Source organism: Rhipicephalus microplus, chromosome X (genome assembly GCF_043290135.1).
Source record: "Rhipicephalus microplus isolate Deutch F79 chromosome X, USDA_Rmic, whole genome shotgun sequence".
Classification (NCBI taxonomy): Eukaryota; Metazoa; Arthropoda; class Arachnida; order Ixodida; family Ixodidae; genus Rhipicephalus; species Rhipicephalus microplus.
In genome coordinates this window covers 293,735,754-293,757,033 of record NC_134710.1, presented here as the reverse complement: position 1 = coordinate 293,757,033, position 21,280 = coordinate 293,735,754, and the positions used below count along the sequence as shown (strand labels likewise).

General features: G+C 42.3%; 1 protein-coding gene across 1 annotated transcript in view; it reads right to left on the bottom strand.

The window, feature by feature from the left end:
• The window catches only part of LOC119162165 (uncharacterized), a 123,534-nt gene that overhangs the window by 29,194 nt on the left and 73,060 nt on the right, over positions 1 to 21,280 (bottom strand). The window contains exons 29-39 of the mRNA XM_075879360.1: positions 20,153 to 20,206; positions 18,863 to 18,907; positions 16,312 to 16,365; positions 15,679 to 15,777; positions 12,254 to 12,307; positions 12,106 to 12,159; positions 10,315 to 10,368; positions 8,138 to 8,191; positions 6,981 to 7,070; positions 5,860 to 5,913; positions 692 to 745 (exon numbers count right to left, since the gene is read on the bottom strand). Of these exons, the coding sequence (XP_075735475.1) occupies positions 692 to 745; positions 5,860 to 5,913; positions 6,981 to 7,070; positions 8,138 to 8,191; positions 10,315 to 10,368; positions 12,106 to 12,159; positions 12,254 to 12,307; positions 15,679 to 15,777; positions 16,312 to 16,365; positions 18,863 to 18,907; positions 20,153 to 20,206 (666 nt within the window). The remainder of the gene's footprint in view (positions 1 to 691; positions 746 to 5,859; positions 5,914 to 6,980; positions 7,071 to 8,137; positions 8,192 to 10,314; positions 10,369 to 12,105; positions 12,160 to 12,253; positions 12,308 to 15,678; positions 15,778 to 16,311; positions 16,366 to 18,862; positions 18,908 to 20,152; positions 20,207 to 21,280) is intronic.

Sequence of the window (21,280 nt, the reverse complement as noted above, 5' to 3'; positions counted from 1 at the left end):
TTTGATACACTTCTTTGCAGCTCGTACAAAGCGAGAGTTGGAAAACTGTTTACATAAGCATATTTACAAGTCGTTCCGGCGTTCTGTTCTCGCCGTTTAGATTATTATCAGCAAGGCAATGCATCTGAAACGTGAACAGTTCTTCACACGGGCTTTTACGTTTGCCTAAATATAGCTTTAGGCCTTGTGAACGTTTACAGGCGCAGCGATGGATGTTAAGAAGATCTGAAAATGTACAAAATTTATATTTTTTTTTATTTTGAAGCACCTATCGGAAATTATGTGCTGTCACTTCATTTTCTGAAGAGTGACGCAGCATAACCAACTATACTGCAACATCCGTTCAGTTATTTGTCTCAGTGTTTTGCAATTGCTAATGACAGCGTAGAAAATTATGCAGGTCTATTTAAAGGCTTGTCTTCACTTAAAACATGGCTATAGAATACATTACAGTTTAAGCATAACCTATCATTCTGAAAGGGTCAATTTGTATGAGGAATCTGGTAGCTCGTGTGTCAGATGAAGTTTTATTTCATGAATAATTTCATTCCCTTGCAAATGAAAACTTACGACCATCTTCGTTTGAATAATTTCAACGCGCTGCTAAGCACGACAGATTTTTTCAGTTTGAATATTTTTTTCTTTTTATTTGTTTCTTTTACCACTTACATGCATGAAGCAAGATACCTACCTTATCACCCGCAGGCCCGGGGTCACCAGGTAGGCCAATGTCACCTTTATCACCCTGCAGAGATACGGCACGTTGCCCAATAAACGTTCCAATTTTTATTCTAATCAATAAATAAATACATTGACACAAAATCATTAGCCCAAAACGCACGTAGCCTTACTACGCGGATACCAAGAGTGAACTTTCATTCGCTACAAGATAAGGGCCTAGGCAACAAATTATATTTTATAGGACCACGTGATGCTCGACACCGTTCCTCCAGACTGCACTTCTTCCACGCTTCTATTAGAACACCGACATAACTTTTCGTGTCGCTAATACCTTCAACACCAGCCAAGCGGTTTCAACTAAAAATCTTTTTTGCGAATTATTTCAAAACTACTACTAAAAATATCTTGGTGTTATGCCAGGTCTCAAAAAGTGCCTACTTGTGCCGCTGTAATAAACTGAATAATACTTCTGAATGAGAAAACCATTCAAACATTCTGCAAATCGCAGATATAGATTAGCAGTACATGGAACCCTCCGGCGTAACAGAAGAAGGTATTGCAAGTCTCATTACCGAACTTCAGCTGTCGAGATCATTGGGTCATTACAATATCAACTCCAAAATTTTAAAGAATACAGTCACAATATCTAGTAAAATCTTGTGTCATATTTTTCGCCAGTCTTTATCATCAGGCCAGCTTCCATCAGACTGGAAAATAGCAAAAGTCGTACCAGTACACAAAAGTGGTAGTAAAACTTTCCCAGAAAACTGCCGTCCGATTTCTTTGACAAGCATTTGTTGCAAAATGCTTGAACATGTCATTGCTTGGCATGTATATACCCATATGGAGTGCAATAATTTTTTCTTTGCTAATCGGCATGGTTTTAGAAGGGCTATTCATGTAAAACTCAGTCGCTCGAACTCAAACAGACACACATTTTGACATGGATCATGACCTTCAGACAGAATGCCTATTTCTTGATTTCTCCAAAGCCTTCGAACGCGTAGATCATTGTCAATTAATATCGAAATTATAAGTTCTTAAAATACACAGCTTCACACTCTCTTGAATTCAAAACTTTCTAACAAACCGTCAGCAATTCACAATCTTAAATGATCGTACGTCATCCGTTACATATGTGACCTTCGGTGTACCACTGGGTAGTATGGTTAGACCCTTGTTTTTTCTTATTTACATTAATGATCTACCTGGTAAAATGTCATCCTGCTGGCGTGTATTTGCCGATGATTGTATAATATATCGACCCATGGAAAACCTTGATGATCACCTCATTCTACAGCATGACCTTCAGCTCGTTACCGAAAGGTCTGGCAATTGAGACTCAACTCTTATCAATGTAAAATAATGACATTCTCGCGTAAAAATTCAGCTCATAGCTTTTCGTATTACATAAATACAAACTTAGTGCATGAGGCATCAGTGTACAATTACCTAGGCGTTGATCTTACACCAAGCCTTTCCTGGACCTTTCATATACAACCATATACGCACACGCTTCCAAATACATCGGGTGTATTCGCCGCAACTTGCGTAACTGCCCACTTGACATTCGCAAACTCGTGTTTCTAACATGTGTACGTCCGCCGCTTGAACTCGCGTCTCCCATATGGTCTCCTTATCAAGAATACCTAATCCGCTTGTTAGAAGCTCTTCAAAATCGAGCTAGTCGATTCATTCGCTGTATCTACATCTATCAGTCAAGCGTAATGCAGATAAAACTCAACCTTTCCCTTCAAACTCTAATCGTCATGACATGGCACTTTTGTCGTAACTCCATAGATATGTTTACCAAAAAAAAGGCATCAGACTTGCCATTGGTACGCGCGTCCTGCACATCATGACGTCTTCACAACGACTTAAGCTACAATCGCACCTATAGTATGGAAACACTCACGCATTTAATTTCTCGGCTTTGCCACAAGCCATTCGCCTATGGAATTCGCTTTCAAATGACACTGCTGCGCAACCAGATAAGGATAAATCTAGACAACTCACGACCCTACAGGATTCATCGTAACAAATATTCACAATCATCATAATACACATCAAGCCGTATCACGTCACGGAAACTTTTTCCTTTCGTTGTGCGAAGTATGTGCGAAGCTCCGTGCTACGAGTTCCTCTACTTTGTTTTCTTTTTTCTATGAGCGCTCAAGCGATGTACATCTTTTACACGACTTCCGGGGCGCTCTTTTTGCAAAAAATGAGTGTTCTTTTTTCATTACTTTCTGAGTATTGGTTTCTTAGTATTACTCTGTTGATAGTTCGTGGCCTACTTTTACTTTTCCTGATTATTGTTTTCATATTATTCTGCCGTTAGCTAATATAGTTGATGTTATTCTTAGTATTATTTTGCCATGTAATTCAATTTGTTTCACCGTCTTGCAAGTACGTTACTGTTGCACTTTTCAGATTCACGTATCGCATTCTTTTTCATTTCTTTTTGTTATGCTCCTTTTACTCAATGCTCCCCGAAGAGCCTGTCAGGTACTTGTAAATAAAATAAAATAAAATACTAAGAAACCTCGTGGATACCACATTCTGATCGGCATCACTGCCCCATCAGGTGTGCTGGCTGCTTACCATGTGCTCTGGAGAACTAAGTAAAATTACAAACCATGTACCTCAGTGCCATCGACGTGAAGAATATATAGTGAGCACTATTTATTTAATGAAGAAAACCGATATATAGTTCTTTTCTTGGTGTTCTTGTTTGGGTTCACCTCCTTGGGCAATTTCTCGGCAAAAAGCAATTCAGCTTCATGCCATGTTTAGGATGGGCCTACTCTAGTGGCTACCTATGATTACTTCCGCCACACAATTTACTTTCCTTATATGCGATTACGAATATCCTTATAGTACAGCCCTACCATGGCGGCTTTGCAAACGTTATGACATTACCATTTCGTGTGCCACTTTTCCTTCATCTACCCACTCAAGCCTTTCGAGGCAGATCATGAGCCTAAACACCATTTTGCACCAGGATAATTTTTCAAACTTCAAGTGTAACTTTTCTTGCAGGTAGCATTTTTTGGGTGTACTAAAACATTTCCGAAATGTTGAAAACATTTAGCAAACGTTTTTGCAACGGTCCAACAGGTACTTTTAAACCACTTTTTGCTGTTATTGTTCATTTTTCTGCAATGTTCCATGCACCAAACGTTTGAAAGGTTTCTGAAAAAATTGCTTGCAAATATTTCAAGGTTTTCTATTTCTGAAAATGTTTTACAAATATTTAAAGTTTTTAAGTGCCCTCCACGACGCGTGAATCCATGAACCTGCACGTTTACTTAATTTAGGCAACCCCTAAATATTTTCATAATTAACCCAGCAGGCTTTCATGACCTGGAAGAATATCTCTGCATACGTTTTTTCACAATTCCACTACTACAACCCCATATGCTTCATCTATTTGCTTTAAACCGTCTTTCAAGTCATCTCAAACTACCTACTTCAATATTTCCCTAAAACTAGCTCTTGGGCGCGCACTATTCGCAATGAACTATGCGAATTTGGGATGCAGAATGACCGAGCCAGTGGAACTACAGCTTCATATATTTGCCATGTCTATATAGACATGGCGAATATATATGTTTGGCAAAGACATGGCAAAAAAAATAAATATATATACATGGGAATATATATATTTGCCATGTCTATATAGCTGCCATAAAACAAGTCTCTTATTTCAAGGTTAACAGGTACACTACGTATAGCCGCACTACTGACTCTTCGAATAAGATTTTGGGAAAATGGGGTTTAGTTATCGAATCTCTTGTAAGCTGCCCGTGTTTCAGTTCTCCTTATTTTACATGTGCACCTCTCTCTGTCTTAACTCTTGATAGTGTTCAGGCCTCCACTTCTTTGTTTAGTGTATCTGTTCAATCTGACGTAAAGGGGACCTGCAACACTGTTTGAGCATAACTAGAAAACGCCGCCGGTCGGTATAGTACAGGCTTCCGAGAACACGACAGGCGAATATTATTGCACAGCACGCGGCCTGGAATTCACAATAAATTCTCAAAGTCTGCTCAAAATTGCTTTCTCTTTGTTCTACAATAACGCAACAAGCTGGAAAATATGTCTCAGCTGTTTCGTGAGCCATGGGTTGATTTTTTGCATGGCGCGCTCGGTTGTTACAGGAACCGCCACAAGAGCCCGTGACTTCTTCATGCGTGCGCGCGTGATTTCACTAAAAAGCTGCGTATTCAAAAAAAAAGTATTCAAGATCACGAGTTTTACGTGACGTATTTCTCTTCCCTTGGCCATCCGTCCCTGATTAGCTTCTATTGCTTTCATCAACACGAGAGAAAACAGAATGCAATTTCATTGTGCTACGAACCTTTGTAACACCGCTCGTGCTGGATGGGGTTTCAATATTTTTGCGGTGGTTAATTCGTGAGGCCCTAAGCTTCTTTAGTAAATCCATTCCATGACTGCTTGAAAAAACTTTCAGGGTCCCTTTAACATTAAAATGTGTCTTATGCTACGTCCTTTTCTTTATAAGTCTCTTAGCATTTATATGGGCTGAATTTCGTTTCCAATGCTTTTCACTTATCTGTGTATCCTGTGGTTACTGCGTTATTGGCACCCATCTATTGACGACTCAATTTGAAGCCTACTAGCCTGTCTTTGACTCAGTCCGGCTTTTTTCTGTAACATTTTCTATGAACTTGTTCTGCTGGCCGATTATATTGTAATACTGACTCTGCAGTAGTGTCTTCTAGTTGTTCACCCCCCCCCCTTTTTTTGGAACTTATGGACACAGAAAGTTTCTTTTTCAGGGTAATCGTTTTGATAGAACTTTTTTCTTGTCCGTAAAAGTCAATTCAACACCGTATTTTATAAAAAGTCAGTCACTGAGTTTCAGTGCACGCTGCCCCAATTACCCTGCCTTCACGCCTTGTGGCTAAACATTGTTCTTCAAATTCACAACTGAGTCCCAACTGCCACATTATGGACTCTAATAAACTAGGGTAATTCAAAGTTTGCCCTCAAGTTTTTTGGTGCTAATACATAGTTCTTTTAGCGCACGTAATGAGTTCTATCTTTCTTCGAATAAGTTCCCTTGCCCTACTTTTTTGCGAAACGACGGATGCACTCCCGCGGACTAACACTATAACAACTTCTGCGAGCCCATCAAGGCTGTGTACTCACGGGTGGCCCGAGCGCTCCTGGAAGCCCAATTTCACCTTTAGGACCGGGGAACCCCTGTAAATAAGACAAAAATGTTCTCCAGTGTGGCAAGGTTTCGTTCATCCGAACCAATATTATACCCTTGAATATCACGTAAGCGTATTGGAAACTGTAGTACTGAAATCTCAATTTATGCAGGAACAAGAAAGGCAGATTGCAACTTAGCATCCTAATAATGTACAACTAACTCGTATACAGCTGAAGATTTCACTACAGCTATAAGTTTATTAAGCAATCATCGATAAATGATATCGACAATATTTTGTCGCTGGAAAGCGACGAAATCAAATCTTTAAATATATTTTGCCGTTATCTTCCCAGAGTACAATCAACAACATAGTTTATCACCTTCCCTCGCAACACTGTCAACCATAGCTGCTTATGTTGACCGCTATGTTTTATGATTTACCCGCTTCAATAGGCAAGCTTTGTTACCACAAGCGCATAGAAAGTGCAAAGATACCACTAAATTTTCAACTTATGTGCTAACTTTTCAAGAAATTTAACATCTACGAAACATCTGCTAGTTCTTGCTTTGCGTGTCATTTTCCCTGGTGCTGGAGCACCTTCGAGAATACACACTGCAACTGAATTGTTGTGGCAACAAACAACTATAACATCAGAGAACGAAAATATCGGGGCAGCCTATTTTCTGGGCTGAACAACTCCACATTCTTTCTGGAGCTTAATCGTTCTACATATTCTACGAATAAAAATTGAAGTTGTGAAATGATCATTGCGACCATCTTACTGTGTACAATATTACTGAGAACCAACAGACGATAATGCCAGTTATTTTTCAATAATATTCTTTCTAACAAAAAAAACGAGCCATTAAACCTACATTTTTTTTTACTTTGTACAGTAAGACAAGATCGCAATCCACAATTGCCTGTAAACTGATCTGCTAAAAGTGGCTCTATACAGTATCATCGACGGGATTATACAGAGTGATTAGTACTATTTTATCTCCATCATTGAAATTAGGGCAAACGCAAAGGCATAAGATAAATTCTATAGGCGCATGGGCAAGGTAAACGCTGCCAAGTCGAAAGCTCGTCACACGTAGACAGGACACCCACCCGTGGCCCCATGTTCCCCCTTTCTCCTGGAAAGCCTGGAGGACCTGGAGGCCCAGGAGGGCCTTTGTTGCCCGGAAGGCCAACAGGACCCTGGGAGGACAAGAACGCGCACTTAAAAACTAAGTTCATTGGTGATCCATTTGTAAGCCCGTATAACCGAGCGATTACTCCTGATGCGCACAAGTGTGTGCGAGTTTGTCTGTTTTCGTGTATATATGCACTTACGCCTTGTGCACTGTGCATCTAACAAGCATGTGTATCTCTGGTCCCTCCAACTTTTCAGTTTCAAGACATCTGCTTGTCTCCTGTGGTGCTTAACGCAGCAGCAATATTTTGCGCCGTCACCAGTGGAGCAGTAGGTGGCCTATAAACGCGGCTGCTGCGCGTTTAAACTGCTTTCCGGAGACAAAAGTAAGCTTATCCGATGCGGGAGAAAATCCAGTTTGAAAATTTCTAAACGCATTTTTGAGCAGCACAATTTATTCATCAGCATACGCATACAGTTACTGCGTAGATAGTGCTGAAAAAACGGGTGCATGACAATTCTTTAGTGAACCTCCTTTAACTCGCAAGCTTCAACCTAACTGATTCCCAAATTTAACTTCTGTAGCGGTTGTTTGCATGACCCTTTGGTCAAATAGTGAATTCGCGGACATTTTCAAGAAAAGCAAGTCAACACAAATCAATGTGCATGTGTTAACTGCCGGGTAAACATCGCGCAGACGCAACAATGCCTTGCAAACATCCCTCTTATTGCACTTGCTGAATATGACAATGTTGTTTTTTCACGACTTTGTTGTGAAGGCAGTGGTGCGCAATTTGCTCTATGTGAAGAGATATTTATTGTTTTTTTATAACACACAGTGCCTACTTCAGGCTAAATGGCCCTAAAATAGAAAATTACAATGTGTTCACATACTATACAAAACACCTGATAGAACACTAAATACACTGCCTAATAAAATAGTCATAATGCAACAAAATGTATTAACCACCATTGTAGTACCTTGCGCTCCGAATGTACACAACCAAGTACGCCACATTTCGCATTACATTTCACAATAACGGAGAAGTTATACTTTAGAAGCTACTAGCAGTAATGAATTTTACTAAGCATCAGCACATGGCTGCGACAAAAACAGTTGTGAGTAACGTACCATCGGACCCTCTTTTCCAGCTGGTCCAGGCAGGCCTGTCTCACCAGGAACACCCTAAGCAACAGGCAAAATATTGCAAGGAGGTAGCCACATTCCACATAAATTCCAACAAAGAAATCACGCTTTTTTATGGTTTGAGTTAATTAGATTTAGGTCGAAAGCAATATGCTGGCATCCTTATTTACACGGGGCACATTACACAATATAATCGTTTGAAACGTTGCCTAACGTAGCCTGGTATAAAGGCTGATGAATCGATTAAATCAGTGGAAATTGGTATCTCATGTTTATTTGCAGGACACTACTTCCACTGAAACTGCCTATTAGCCAATGCCATACGATACTGAATAATATTTTTGGTCACGGCTCAATAAATTCTGGCACTTCAATAAGTGTATAAAGCTTTACAAATTCCTTGAACTGTATGCACTAGTGGTTATACCAGATTGCTGTTTAAAAGTACTGTCCATTATTTTCGCAGCAAAGTATTTTTCGAAGCACTTATATTTAAATTAAGGAAAACCATTCAAAAGTATTCGTATTTTAATATGTGCTGCTCATTTCCTGTTTCTCTCCTATGATGACTATTGGGCCTGCAGCAGTGTTACATCAATCAGCTTATATTTTTATGACAACTCAAAATCATTGTTGCTAACTTCACTAGCCAGCTGTACTCAAAGTTTTTTAGATACTCTGGCCATCCTAGTCTTTTTCTATTTTTCTCTTTCTGAGTTTTAAGACGTGTTCAGATTGTATAATATTTTAATTTCATTATAAATTTAGAAAACAGTCCCTCTACGAATCGCTGTAACTACAGGTCACTGACTGACCGAGCTCTACACGCTGTGGGCAGTACACATTTTGGCGAACGTCATTGAATGTAACAGAAAAGTACAATGATTCAGTCATGCTTGAAAAGTTCCTGACGGTGCTTTCACTAGGAGCGAACTCTACTGAAAACAGGGTCAGTTTAGACAGGCGTGTCACTTTTTTGTATGCCAGAGTATAGTATTTTAAAGGGAAAACGACAATGGTAAATTGCGAAAGGCAACTAGAGGTTGAACTATCCTGTCGCAGTTTCACTGACGGCCATACATATACGCCAATAGCGTCAGTGTGTTAGTGCCGCAAATTTTTTCACTCCTCATATTCAGAATAATGCAACAGTTTACAAGCTCAGTTTGATAATACTTGTACCTTGAAAACCTCTTTTTACTGATTTTAATAATTAATGAGGCCTTAACCTTGATCACCAAAATCTGTGAAATCATATGGTGCTCCCTCGCAAGTTTGTCAAAGGTCACTACAATAGACGCCTTTCACTGTCCTTTCATAGTATATCAACCATCTGCACTCGCTTTTGAGAACCTTAGTGTACGAGAATAGCTTAACTTAATTTTCGCTAGTGCCCTTTTGTACGTTTTCTTGGAAACACAGTCGTTCGGAAAACGCCGCAATGGTTCCCACCAATCGATCTCGTGAACCCAATGACGAGATAAATACATTGAGCTTCATAAAAATCTCTTCCACGTAGATAATGTTGTCTTACGAGAAATGGGGTGGCACAACGCGCCTGCTACCGGTCACTGCCAATTCATGCGAGTGGTTCTGTTGTATTTGTTTCGTTTGCAACGCCAGCAAAACCAGCTGCGCGCGCACCATTTCGTTTGGGCCCTGTGCGCCTTCATTCTCCCTTTTCCCCCCCTCCCTTCACCCTCTCCTAATGCCAATGTATATAACCACGCTGCGGAGAATAAACGTGGTCGTTGACTGCCCGACCATCGTCCTTCCTGCTTAGCTGCGCGCGCCTGTGTTACGACAAGTTCCGTGTCTCATACTGCATCTAATTATCAGGAAAGCAGGTCTCCTGCAATACACCAGCTTCAAAAAAAGAGACAGTGCACTTATACTTACGATCTTAAGCTATTCCCTGAATTCCTGTAGGATTCTCTAAAATTTCATACAGGGACCTTTTCATGAAGAAGTGCAAAATCGGCGCTGTAAGGCTGGCATTGCGCACGTTTATAAAACGCGGGAAAGGCGGTAAGATTTCAGCATAGGTTGTTTACTGAAGCATAAGCGTGCCGGAAGCCACAGTATCGATTACCACGAGAGGCCTAGAAAATGTCGATAGCATAAAATAAATAAAAAAACCGGCCGGATCAGCGCATTCTCACCGGACGACCAGGTGGTCCGATGTCACCGGAGGCTCCTGTTTCCCCGGGTGGGCCCTTGGAAAAAAAAGCACTCTTTAGATAGAGAAATAAGGCACAAAATTACGTAGAAATGTGCCGACGCAGTAAGTTACTCAAACAAAACAAAGCAGTTTGTTATTAATTTGTTATCACCTGCCAAGACCTGAAACACCCACGGAAATCAAGCACACGTTCACGTCTGATAAAGCGTATGCAACAGATTGAATCAGATTACTCACACCTTCTCTCAAAACTATTAGAGAATGTCCTAAAGCAAGTAGCAACCAAATAATGGAGAATTAACTGGTGTAGTATGGACATTTGACATATATTTCAATTGAAGATGTTTCTATTATTGCACCTTTCGTAACTTTTTCAATGCAGCCAGTAGATGAGCGCAATAAATAAAAACATGCCGCTTGTCAATGATTAGGGACGTGTACATTGATGGGGACGTCTACAATAATTGGGGACGTCTACAGAGGAGAAATGGGAGGAGGGGACGCACATGCGTAGTATGTGTGGTCACACCGCAGGCACACCGGATTGAACTCGGCTAGATGATGCTTCGAATCTATTATGTGCAAGTCCGCTCGTCTAGAGCTTGCCTACGCGACCCCCCCCCCCCCCCTTCGCGGTGGTATTCGTCGGCTATTGTCCCGCAGGTAGTCGGCTTCTGACCCGCAGGTCGCGGGATCAAATCCCAGGTGCAGAGGCTTCATTTTACACGAATGCGGAATCGCTGTAGGCCCGTGTGCTCAGATTTGGGTGCGCGTTAAAGAACCCCAGGTCGTCGAGATTTCCAGAGCCCTCCACTACGGCGTCTCTCATACTCATGTGGTCGTTTTGGGACGGTAAACCCCACATATCAATCAATCCATAAGCTTGCTTCCGCAATTAGCTCCGATTGTAGGCCACAATACGTAAACAAAAAAACAAATAGACACTAAGAAACAAAACTATTAACATGTGAAATTTTACGTCCCAAAACCACGCTATGATTATGAGAGACGCCGTACTGGAGGGATATAGAAACATTTACCATGTCGTGTTCTTTAAGGTGCACTGACGTTGCACAGTACACAGGTCTTTACCATTTCGCCTCCCTCGAAATGCAACCGCCGTGGCCGGGATTAAACTCGTGACCTTCCGGTCAGCAGCCGAGCACTCTAGTGGCTGATCCACTGACGTGAACCATGCTACAAGATCCATAACGTCCTATCCACATACGTGTAAATAAATACGTTTGTCGATATCTGAGAAACAATCATATTTATTTATCATTCAGTCTAAAATAGGAGAAGTCACATAACGGGAGATAAATTCACTTAACTATTTTTTTGGTTTAAACTCATATAGTCCACGACGTCTAACTAGCTGTCACCGCGTTGCGCCTGATGCATGACATGGAGTATACGCGTGCGCATCATTCGGACAACTCCCTAAGAATTTTTTCCATAAATTTTTTGAACTTCACAGTCATATCCAAGACTTTTGGAATGAATGCTATGACCACAATATATCTTTATCGAGTGTCTCTGACCCACGCACAACAAGCTCATCTGAATAGATCAATAGAGAGCGTATTTAAAAGTGCACAATTGTGATAGCTTGTTTTATAGTGTGTGCGGACGCAGCATCATCACCGTCATCATGGAAATTGAATTAATGCTTCAAGATGGGGGGTGGGGGGGCACTCTATGTACGGCGGCAAGGAAGTGGCAAAATGAAGAATGCTAAATATGAGAATGATATTTTAGAATACTGCCATACCGCCGGTCCGATGACGCCAGGTGGCCCTGGAGGTCCTGCTGTGCCGGTTTCACCCTGGGAACAGCACGAGAAATGAGATGCGTGCCTGCCAAATCTGAGTAACTCACAAAAGAAAGCTTGCGCCGAGGCTCTGACACCAGCAACTTACGGGTGGCCCTCGTTCACCTGGAGATCCCGGAGGCCCGTCCTTTCCCGCCGCCCCCTGCACGAATGTTTTGAAAAGAAGAACCACGTATGACGCCATTAGTTCGGAGTGTTTGCGCAACTTTCTTAAAATACTACCAAGAGCCATAAGCTCTTCACAAACCTTTATTACCAATAGCCCTGCCATGATATTGTTACCGACGAGAAATATATATGCAGAGTTTTGGGGATAATAAAGTTCTGATTGATCAACTGACCATACTGAGGCACACAAAACTGACAATAGCCAGACCTATTAGCAACTATCAATGTCGATGGCGAAAAAGTACGATAATACCGGAGTACTTGAATGGCCACTCACGAACCTCACAAAATAAGCGAGCATTTTATTCTTTCCTGGCGTTTATCGTCTTTCTGCTTCATTTCGTGCAAATTAACAGTGGTTCACGAGACGTAATTACTGTACATACTCTCAACTGGTCCATACGTAAAATATGAATTGTCAGTTGTTTTTTTACACTGCTTTGTCATGAATCCGTACACCCGTTTTTTTTTCTCGCATGACTATCTAGCGTGGTCTACTGATTTAACTTCACTTCATGTGTTTTCAACGGTGCAAGCGGGTATAACAACATGTGTCGACAAGTGCAAACTCCTGATAGGCCCCACACTTAGTACTGGTATCGTACGCGTGCTTTTAGTAAATAAAAGTCGAGGAGGTGATATGGCCTATAGCAAGGGCAATGAAGGCGAGAAAGAAAGCACTTCCTCGTCCGAGCTCGGGGTGGTGAAGGCCCATCTAAGCTACGGTTCACGATGAAAAAACAAGGTTATTAAAAAAACTTGAATGACGCTTGAGCTTCGCCATCGAGAGTACAACGAGACAGCGCAATTGAGTGTCCCATAATGACATGCCTTTTACTCATTTTGTTGTTTCGGCATGCGCGAAAACCCAGAATTTTTTTATGCTTAGCAAGGAAACATTTGACTAAGAAAGCGTACTCGTGCGACAGCGAAAAGGAGGAAAAGAGTCATCGTCTAAAATGAGTTTATCTTTTCAATCATAACGGTAATAAACATTCTGTATTTCAAGTACAGCAAAATACACATCTTCAAAAGGAACAGTTAAAATTACGCATCACATGTCACACCAAGACTGTTTCAATCAGGTTTTGTCATTCATTTCAAATTCCAGCATCAGATGTCCCATCGTTGCATGATGGGCCTCTTTTGCGCCTGAGAAACAATGAAAACATGCGTCTTGGGTCACGAACAATAACGTTTCGCCACCACGTTTGGTAATGGCTAAGTTCCCCGTATGAGTTCTCTGAAGCTTTGCTCTTGAGCTTACTGCAGGGCAACTTAATACCTCGTTTGGTACTAGTATCTCGTGGGATGTGCCACGCGTAGGCTAGAGGGGGGGAGGGGGTTCACAAGCCGCGTTGTGTCTTAACTGGAAAACAAGAAAAGCGCTGGTGTATCTTGGGTGAGGAAAGTGCTGGTGCGGTTTGAGGGAAGTGCCCGTTTTGCACCCCCCCCCCCCCTCCCTGCCACTTTGCTGCTTTCAGAAACTTTCTTGTTTGTATGTTCTTTTTTTGTGGAATGCAGACGCGGCGTTGCCCTTGGTTCGACTCACCACCTCAAGCCTTTCCTTTTTGCAAAGACGAACTCGCCCAAAGCAACATTCTGGCCAGCGTCATTGACAATGGCTTTTTTTTTTTTTCGACTACAGAATTGCTGACAGCCTCCCTGATTCGTCAAATACTACTATTCAGTCGGTAGATAGGAATTTCAATCAAGTATCTTCCGATGTGGGTGGTTTTCTGTGGACGAAGTATTTATGCTATCATCGCATTTTTGTCATAGAACAACCGAGAATGTAAGGAATCAAGCCTATTATATTTGACAATTATCTGTGTAAGCGTTCCTTAATAAATTCGAAACACAGGGTAATAAAAGACCGGTTATGTCTTCACTGCGTGATCTCAGCCTCAAATTCTGCTGAATCAGTGCAGCCGATAAAGTAAAGTGTGAAGTATGTCATGTTTCTGGAAATAAAAAAAAAAGCAGCTCTCGGATTCTACGACTGCCTATATTTTAGGCGTTTTACCTTGAATAAAGAGGCCCTTTAGAAATACTTCTTTATAAAGTACGACAACTACATCAGGCTCAACAAGCAGAGCAGTAGCAGCAGCAGCATCAACAACAACAAAATCAGGCGATGTCAGAATTCTTATCCGAATAATCACTTTAAAACTAATATAATTATCACTCCATAGAGATAGTAGTGCTCCATCATCTGCTTGGATATCACCTCCCACACACCATTCTTTAGGTTAGTTTCACCATAGTCATCGGAAGGGACGTTCCCACAAGCGAAGATATTCTTCCACGAGAGAAAAGAAAAAAGAATTGCTTCATCGTTCATTTTCGCCATCATCGTACACGCAAGTCTGGAACGTAATTTGGAACGGCCGCCGCCGCCACCGCATTCTGCAAGAGAAATGGCTACAATGTGGCCAGAGACCCACCCGAAATTCCGCTACATCTCCCGCAACACGGGGTTCGTTTGAACAGTCGGAGAAACGATCTTTGCCTCCTCAGCGGCGAGGAGCCGCGAAGAGGCCGAGTCGACACACTAAACCATGACGTCGTTGTCACGTGATGCGTCATCCTCGCCTCTTCTCGAGAGAGTTCTTCCTCGCGTGCATACCGCTTACACCCTTCGCTGGGGAGAAATGAGTGCCTTGACCTTTCACTGGAAAGATTGCTTTTAGTTGCCAGGCGCAAAAAGATCACTTCGCTCGCTGGGCAGGCCCCGTTTGCGAAAAGAGCACGCTTTTCAAACACAGCGAAGTAACAACTGGGACACTCGTTAGTTCGCACTAATAACTGTACCTCTGATTACGTTTCGTGAGTTGTTTATGTTTAAACTGCGCTTTAAGCGTCCAGCTGTAAACGTTGTTAGTTAGCCCTCGTCCTGTGTGTGTTGTTTTCGTGCGTTCTTTGTGCGTGAGCAGCGCACTGCAAGTTCTGATCTGCTAGCCGTTCTCGGTAATACATTCCAAGTTATTGTATCGTATTCATTGCTTCGCCCTTGCGGTGAAACTGTGAGTTTTTAGTAGAAGAATAAACCTACTGACATTTTAAGTTATTTGGACGAAGTCTACCCTGCCTTCTTATGATGTATCCGACTGTAGTATAAGAAGGTACATAATAAACATCTGTATGTATGTAGCCTATATTCTTGCGTATATTGGCCACTCTTCATTTTCTACATCTTCATATTCCTATCATCTTCTCGTCCTCATTCTCTTGCATACAGTAGCACTATATAAATACGTGTTTTCTTTGTTTACCATTGTCTCGTTCTTGCTGATTTTTGTTACGCGGCTAAAATGAAGGCACATGGACATCCACATAACTCACAGGTGATCCTGGCACTCCCATGAAGCCTCTCGCGCCTTCAGGGCCTTGGGGTCCCCTCTCGCCCTGAATACCAGTAGGTCCAGGCTCCCCGGTGCTGCCCTGAAATGGCGTAGAGGATACCATTGAGCCGAACGTAAGTCTTGCAAGTGGTGGGAAGCACTTAGTCATGTGATCAAATCTGTAAACAAATCTGACGATGATAGATGAACGATAATATTCGGCAGCTATAGGCTTGAAGGCCGATTACATACTGCTAATAGGCGTGCTGGTTTTAAAGCTTGGATGTGTATAAATTGTCACTCTGCATGTGCTGTACACGAATGCAGGCTCCACCAACAATTATTTTCACTTGTCGTTAAGGTCATTATTTGTTCACACTGTATTAGCGTTACTTGCAAAGCAACCAACCAAATGATAACCTGCTTTAACCTTTTTTTTTGTTCATATCTTGTTTCCTCGTTTCCTACTGCATCATTTTCCTACTGCATCTTCATGCTTTTTGAACATGACACATGGGATGTTTACTTAGTCTTCTAAGGTATAAACAGAGGTCAATGCAATAAAAGTCGTCACGCGTTGCTTTTACACGCCATCTTCGACTTGCGTGCAAAGTATAAAACTCGTGGTAGTCACCTTTTCTCCGGGTGCCCCTCTTTTTCCGACTCTTCCTCTCTGGCCTCTGTTTCCCTTGGGAGAGTAAAATAAAAAAAAAAACGTCACGCTTTATGAAGAGCAACTACTGGCTACAAGTAATCGACTAGAATGACATCGAGAAATAGCGACCGCTAAATTATATTTAAAACGTCAATCTCAAAGATGGACCTCATATTTTATAACAGTAAATTGGTGAGCGATTAGAGGAAAGTAGTGGCACCAAAATATAAAAAAAAACTTATACCAGCAAAAACCACTCTTCAAAAAGTCCTCGGATCTTGCCAGTGGCAAGCAATTTTTTCGTCAACTTTTCTTTCTTCACATTTACATTACACTTACTGCTAATAAGATCCCCTGTACTTCTCCCTGCATCATTGTTAGTTCTCATTATTATTGTGTCGAACAAAAAAAGCGAGCCCTTAAATTTGCACTTTCCTTCATTCACAGTAAGGGTCTCGTTCCGGCACACTTGATGCCGTGATGTGGTATACGAGGGATTATTGGTCGGCTGCGATCGCGTAACAGGATGACATACTTACTGACGCCACACAGGCAAGAAAGAGCGTTCAACGCTCGCCATAATGGCAACAGGTGGCGGTGACTGAAGGTCTCACGTTTAATTGCGCATATATACCCTATAAGTGGACAGAGGGTGACCGCCACCATAGCTCAGTGGTAGTGCATCGGACGTGCTGTTCGAAGGTTGCAGATTCGAATTCTGTCGGTTATAGGTTATTTTTTTCTGCACTTATGCTTTTAAAGTTTAAATTACAATTACTTCTAATACCATACCTTATACGTTTCCTAGCATCATTGCCTGTTAGTTCTCATCAATACTGTGTCTAACAAAGAAAACCAGCCCTTAAATTTGCACTTGTTTCCTTCATAATATTTGACGTGTATACTGAAGTGTAAGGCCTGATGACGACAACAGATCAGGCGGTAGTATTTAAACATGCCCACTTAGCTACTTTTACGTCCTCATATTTGATAACGAGCTAAACGGGCTACAGAAAATTTCCCAAACAAGGCAATTTCCCAAAACATGGATGAACACCGCACTTTTTCACTTTTTCAGATAATTATACCTATGAATGACTGCAGCCAATCAAACTTTCATTTTCTCTTTTGCTAACCACATGTTTCAACTGCACTTCATGATGTGCACTGACATACATCACGTAATCGGATTTTATGTTCTGTGAAAGAACCAATCATTCCTGTGGGTCACTTTTTAATGTGGTAATACTGGGCACACATTTTATGTTTTTTGGTTCGCTTATTACACGTGATACTTTTTACATCATCTTGGTCATATGGCACTGGTGCGAACCGGGTGCACCCTTCAACGTTTCGTCCAATTATCGTTGCGCCTATGTGCCATGGTGCGCATGATGATGACAATATGTGGGGTTTAACGTCCCAAAACCACTATATGATTATGAGAGACGCCGTAGTGGAGGGCTCCGGAAATTTAGACCACCTGGGGTTTTTTAACGTGCACCCAAATCTGAGCACACGGGCCTACAACATTTCCGCCTCCATCGGAAATGCAGCCGCCCCAGCCGGGATTCGAACCCGCGCCCTGCGGGTCAACAGCCGAGTACCTTAGCCACTAGACCACCGCGGCGGGGCCATGGTGCGCACCGGTGTGGTTTATTGAAGGCTCCTCGGTCCCAGTGTACCCAGTTAGGTACCGTTGTTTTATGGGCTACAGATCACCACAGTTTAGTATCCGCGTGTCGACATTGTGATGCCACAATAAGCATGAGCTGCGTTCACGAAACTCCAAGAAGTGACGCCATATATCTAGTCAAATTCGGAATACCAGTGAACGAAAATGGCCGCCCTGCCGTGGTGGTCCAGTGATTAAGATACTCGGCTGTTGACCTTCAGGTCGCGGGATCGAATCCCAGCTGCGGCGGCTGCATTTTCGATGGAAGCGAAAATGATGTAGGCGCGTGTGCACAGATTTGGGTGCAGGTTAAAGAGCCCCAGGTGGTCGAAATTTCCGGAGCCCTCCCCTACGGCGTCTTTCGTAATCATATGGTGGTTTTGGGATGTTAACGCCATATATCATCATCTTCATCATCATCATCATCATCATCAACGAAAATGACTGAGCACTTCACGAGCGCTCGGCTGCATCCTCGTCAGAATGAAAGTGTTTTTAGTTGTAGCATGAACGACAACGTCTATAGTACATTCATTTAATTGTGGATGCCCCGAAGATCATATTGAAAGTAATTTCGTTCACATGCTTTTGTTGCATGCAGTCACAGAGACTTGAAAAGTTGAAGAGAACCCAAATGGGTACCATTACACTTTGGCAGAATCGTTCAATATTTTTAGTTAATAATTTCCCTGCGTTTGTTTTAAGCGCAAAAATCTAAATATTAGAGCTTTGAAAATATTTTTGATGAGTGCATTCTTGAGACTGAGGAGTATAATACACCGTCCATAAATTGCCTCATAGTGGTGATGTTAGTGCGTGGTAAAAATTTTCATCTTGTATTTAATTTTCTTTTACCCGTGGTCCAATTTGTCCTCGCTCTCCAGGTTGACCTGGTGGTCCCTAGAAAAGACAGAAAAAAACAGCACAGTTATCACCACAGATCCCAAAGCTACCAGATCCCAAAGCTATACGTGCCGGTCGACGAGGAGTACAAGCAGCGACGGGCCCGTTCTTTGCTCTACCAAACTTCCCACGACTTGTTACAAACTGCTCGTTTTCTTTTTTTCGTGGTTAGATGGTTGTGCGTGTTCTAAATGTTCCCAATAGAGCATATACTCGCTGCTTTTGGTGTCATGTTTGTTTAGCAGAAGGTAAAGGTAGTTTAGTAAAATTATCCTCATTGCACAGATCTAGGATTAAGGCTAAACTGCAAGGTGTGTTTTATGGCTCTACGTAAGTCCAAATATTCCATAAATAATATACAGGGTGTTTCAAGGAATGTGCCCGAACATCATAACAATAACAGAAATGCAGTATTCTCTCGTTGCCTTTATGTTTAGCGGAAAGATTAGTTTTCCTGCTCTGGGAGACATCTTAAGAGGACAAGACACCCAAATAGGAACAGTAATAAATAAATTATTTAATGTTTAGTTGGTGCGAATTGGCCCCTAGTTCAAATTGAAGAATGGCTGCCCTTTCTGCAAAGGGCTGATTACCACGTTGATATTTCAAGAAATCCGCTTTCAGTAATTATTCAGGAGAACTGCAATTCAACCAAGTTCACAGCGAAAGTGAACCTGAAGCACCGATGAACGCAACAAGTGGGTGACCAAAATGTCATCACTGTTCACAACGGTTATTGCAGTCGTGTTAGTTCTGCATATTCTAGCGCTCGTGCACCACAATTCCTCTGATCGCAAACAAAACCCGCACAACCCCGAAACGAATTCAATCGATGGTTGTTAGAAGTACGCTTGCTTATTCTGGACGTCTCGCAAAAGTACGGGTGTTGCATTCTTCTGGGTTTCGGTTCCACCAACGAAACTTTTTGGATTTTATTACTCGACAGTATTTGCCAGTGGCTGCTTTTGCAAAATTTGAAAGCAGCAACAGAATTTTTGCTTGAAGGACTGCAGTTTTGCTCGACCACCGGTGTACAGTAGCTAAAAAGTTAACTTATTTTTTGTGCGTGGTAATTATTTCCATTGCTCAGCTTAAGATACCTGCCACCATAGCAAAAATAACGGTGACTGGCATTGTGAAAATAACTTATTTTCTTTTGCTGAGGATCTCGTGACACACTGCTTGAAACACCCTGTATATTCGAACATGAACCTCGAGAAAGTACCTCAGGTTCATACGTACCCGGTCACCTTTGTCCCCCTTCTCTCCGGGCTTCCCATGAAATCCTTTCTCGCCCTGCAATGAAACATTTCAAAGGTCATTTTATTCGCCAACAGTGACAAGGCACTGAGGGCGTCACTGATTTCTCTATGAGGAGAGCCGTTCTACAGTATCGAGCTTCAAGATGCCAAGGAACTAGAAATTACAAGATCAAACGTGCAAAAAACATTACGACCATCTCCCCAAAGGGAACCCTGATGGGATGCGAAGCAGCGTTGACCCGGTTGAAACGGCGTCGACGGAGTTGACCCGGTTGAAACGGGTGCCGGCACACGTGCTGGAAGAATGGTTTCAAGCGAAACTCTGCGTAGCGTTCGCTCGAGTAAACGTTTCTTTGAAACGCAAAGACATAGGAGACGGGTTGGTTTTCGTGTAAGTTTCATCGCAGGTAAACGAGCGGAAATGTAGACAAACGGCAGCATCCGTACGGAAGCAACCTCCCATTGCGAATGCGTGGCAAGCTGCGTCCGTACGGCTGCTGCGGACGCGCAACTAAATTTGTATAGTATTTCCCCTGGATGTGCGAGTGAGTGTTGCCTGTAGTAGAGAGGGTGAAGTGAGAAGGCAGTGTGTTGCGAGCGGGTGGAGGGGCCGGAAGCTGTTGCGGGGGAAGGAGAGAGTGACGTCAATGCGCAGTTCCGACTTGACCTACTTGGCACCGCTCCAACACCTGCGGCGAGGGGGTTCGTCGAAGGTACGGGACAGCGTTACACAGGCTAGTAAAGGACCTGCTTTGCATATGAAAAGATCTGTTATTGTTATAATAGGCATTTTCTAATCCTACTCTTACAGAGCACGTATGCGTAGCCTCTGAGAGTACACTGCCTTCTAATCATATTGTAATACCACAAAGGACTCAGTATAAATACCAGCATTGATGCAGGCACTACGGGATCAAGACATCGACTAAACCTACATAAACATGCTGGAAGAAATCTACAGTGAATCCAGAGCCACCGTCGTCCTCTTTAAAAAACACGACAGAATGCAAATAAAGTAGGGTGTAAGGTACGGAGACGCGATTACTCCAATGCTATTCGCCGAGTGTTTACAGGAAGTTTTCAGAGCCCTAGATAGGAAAGAGTTAGA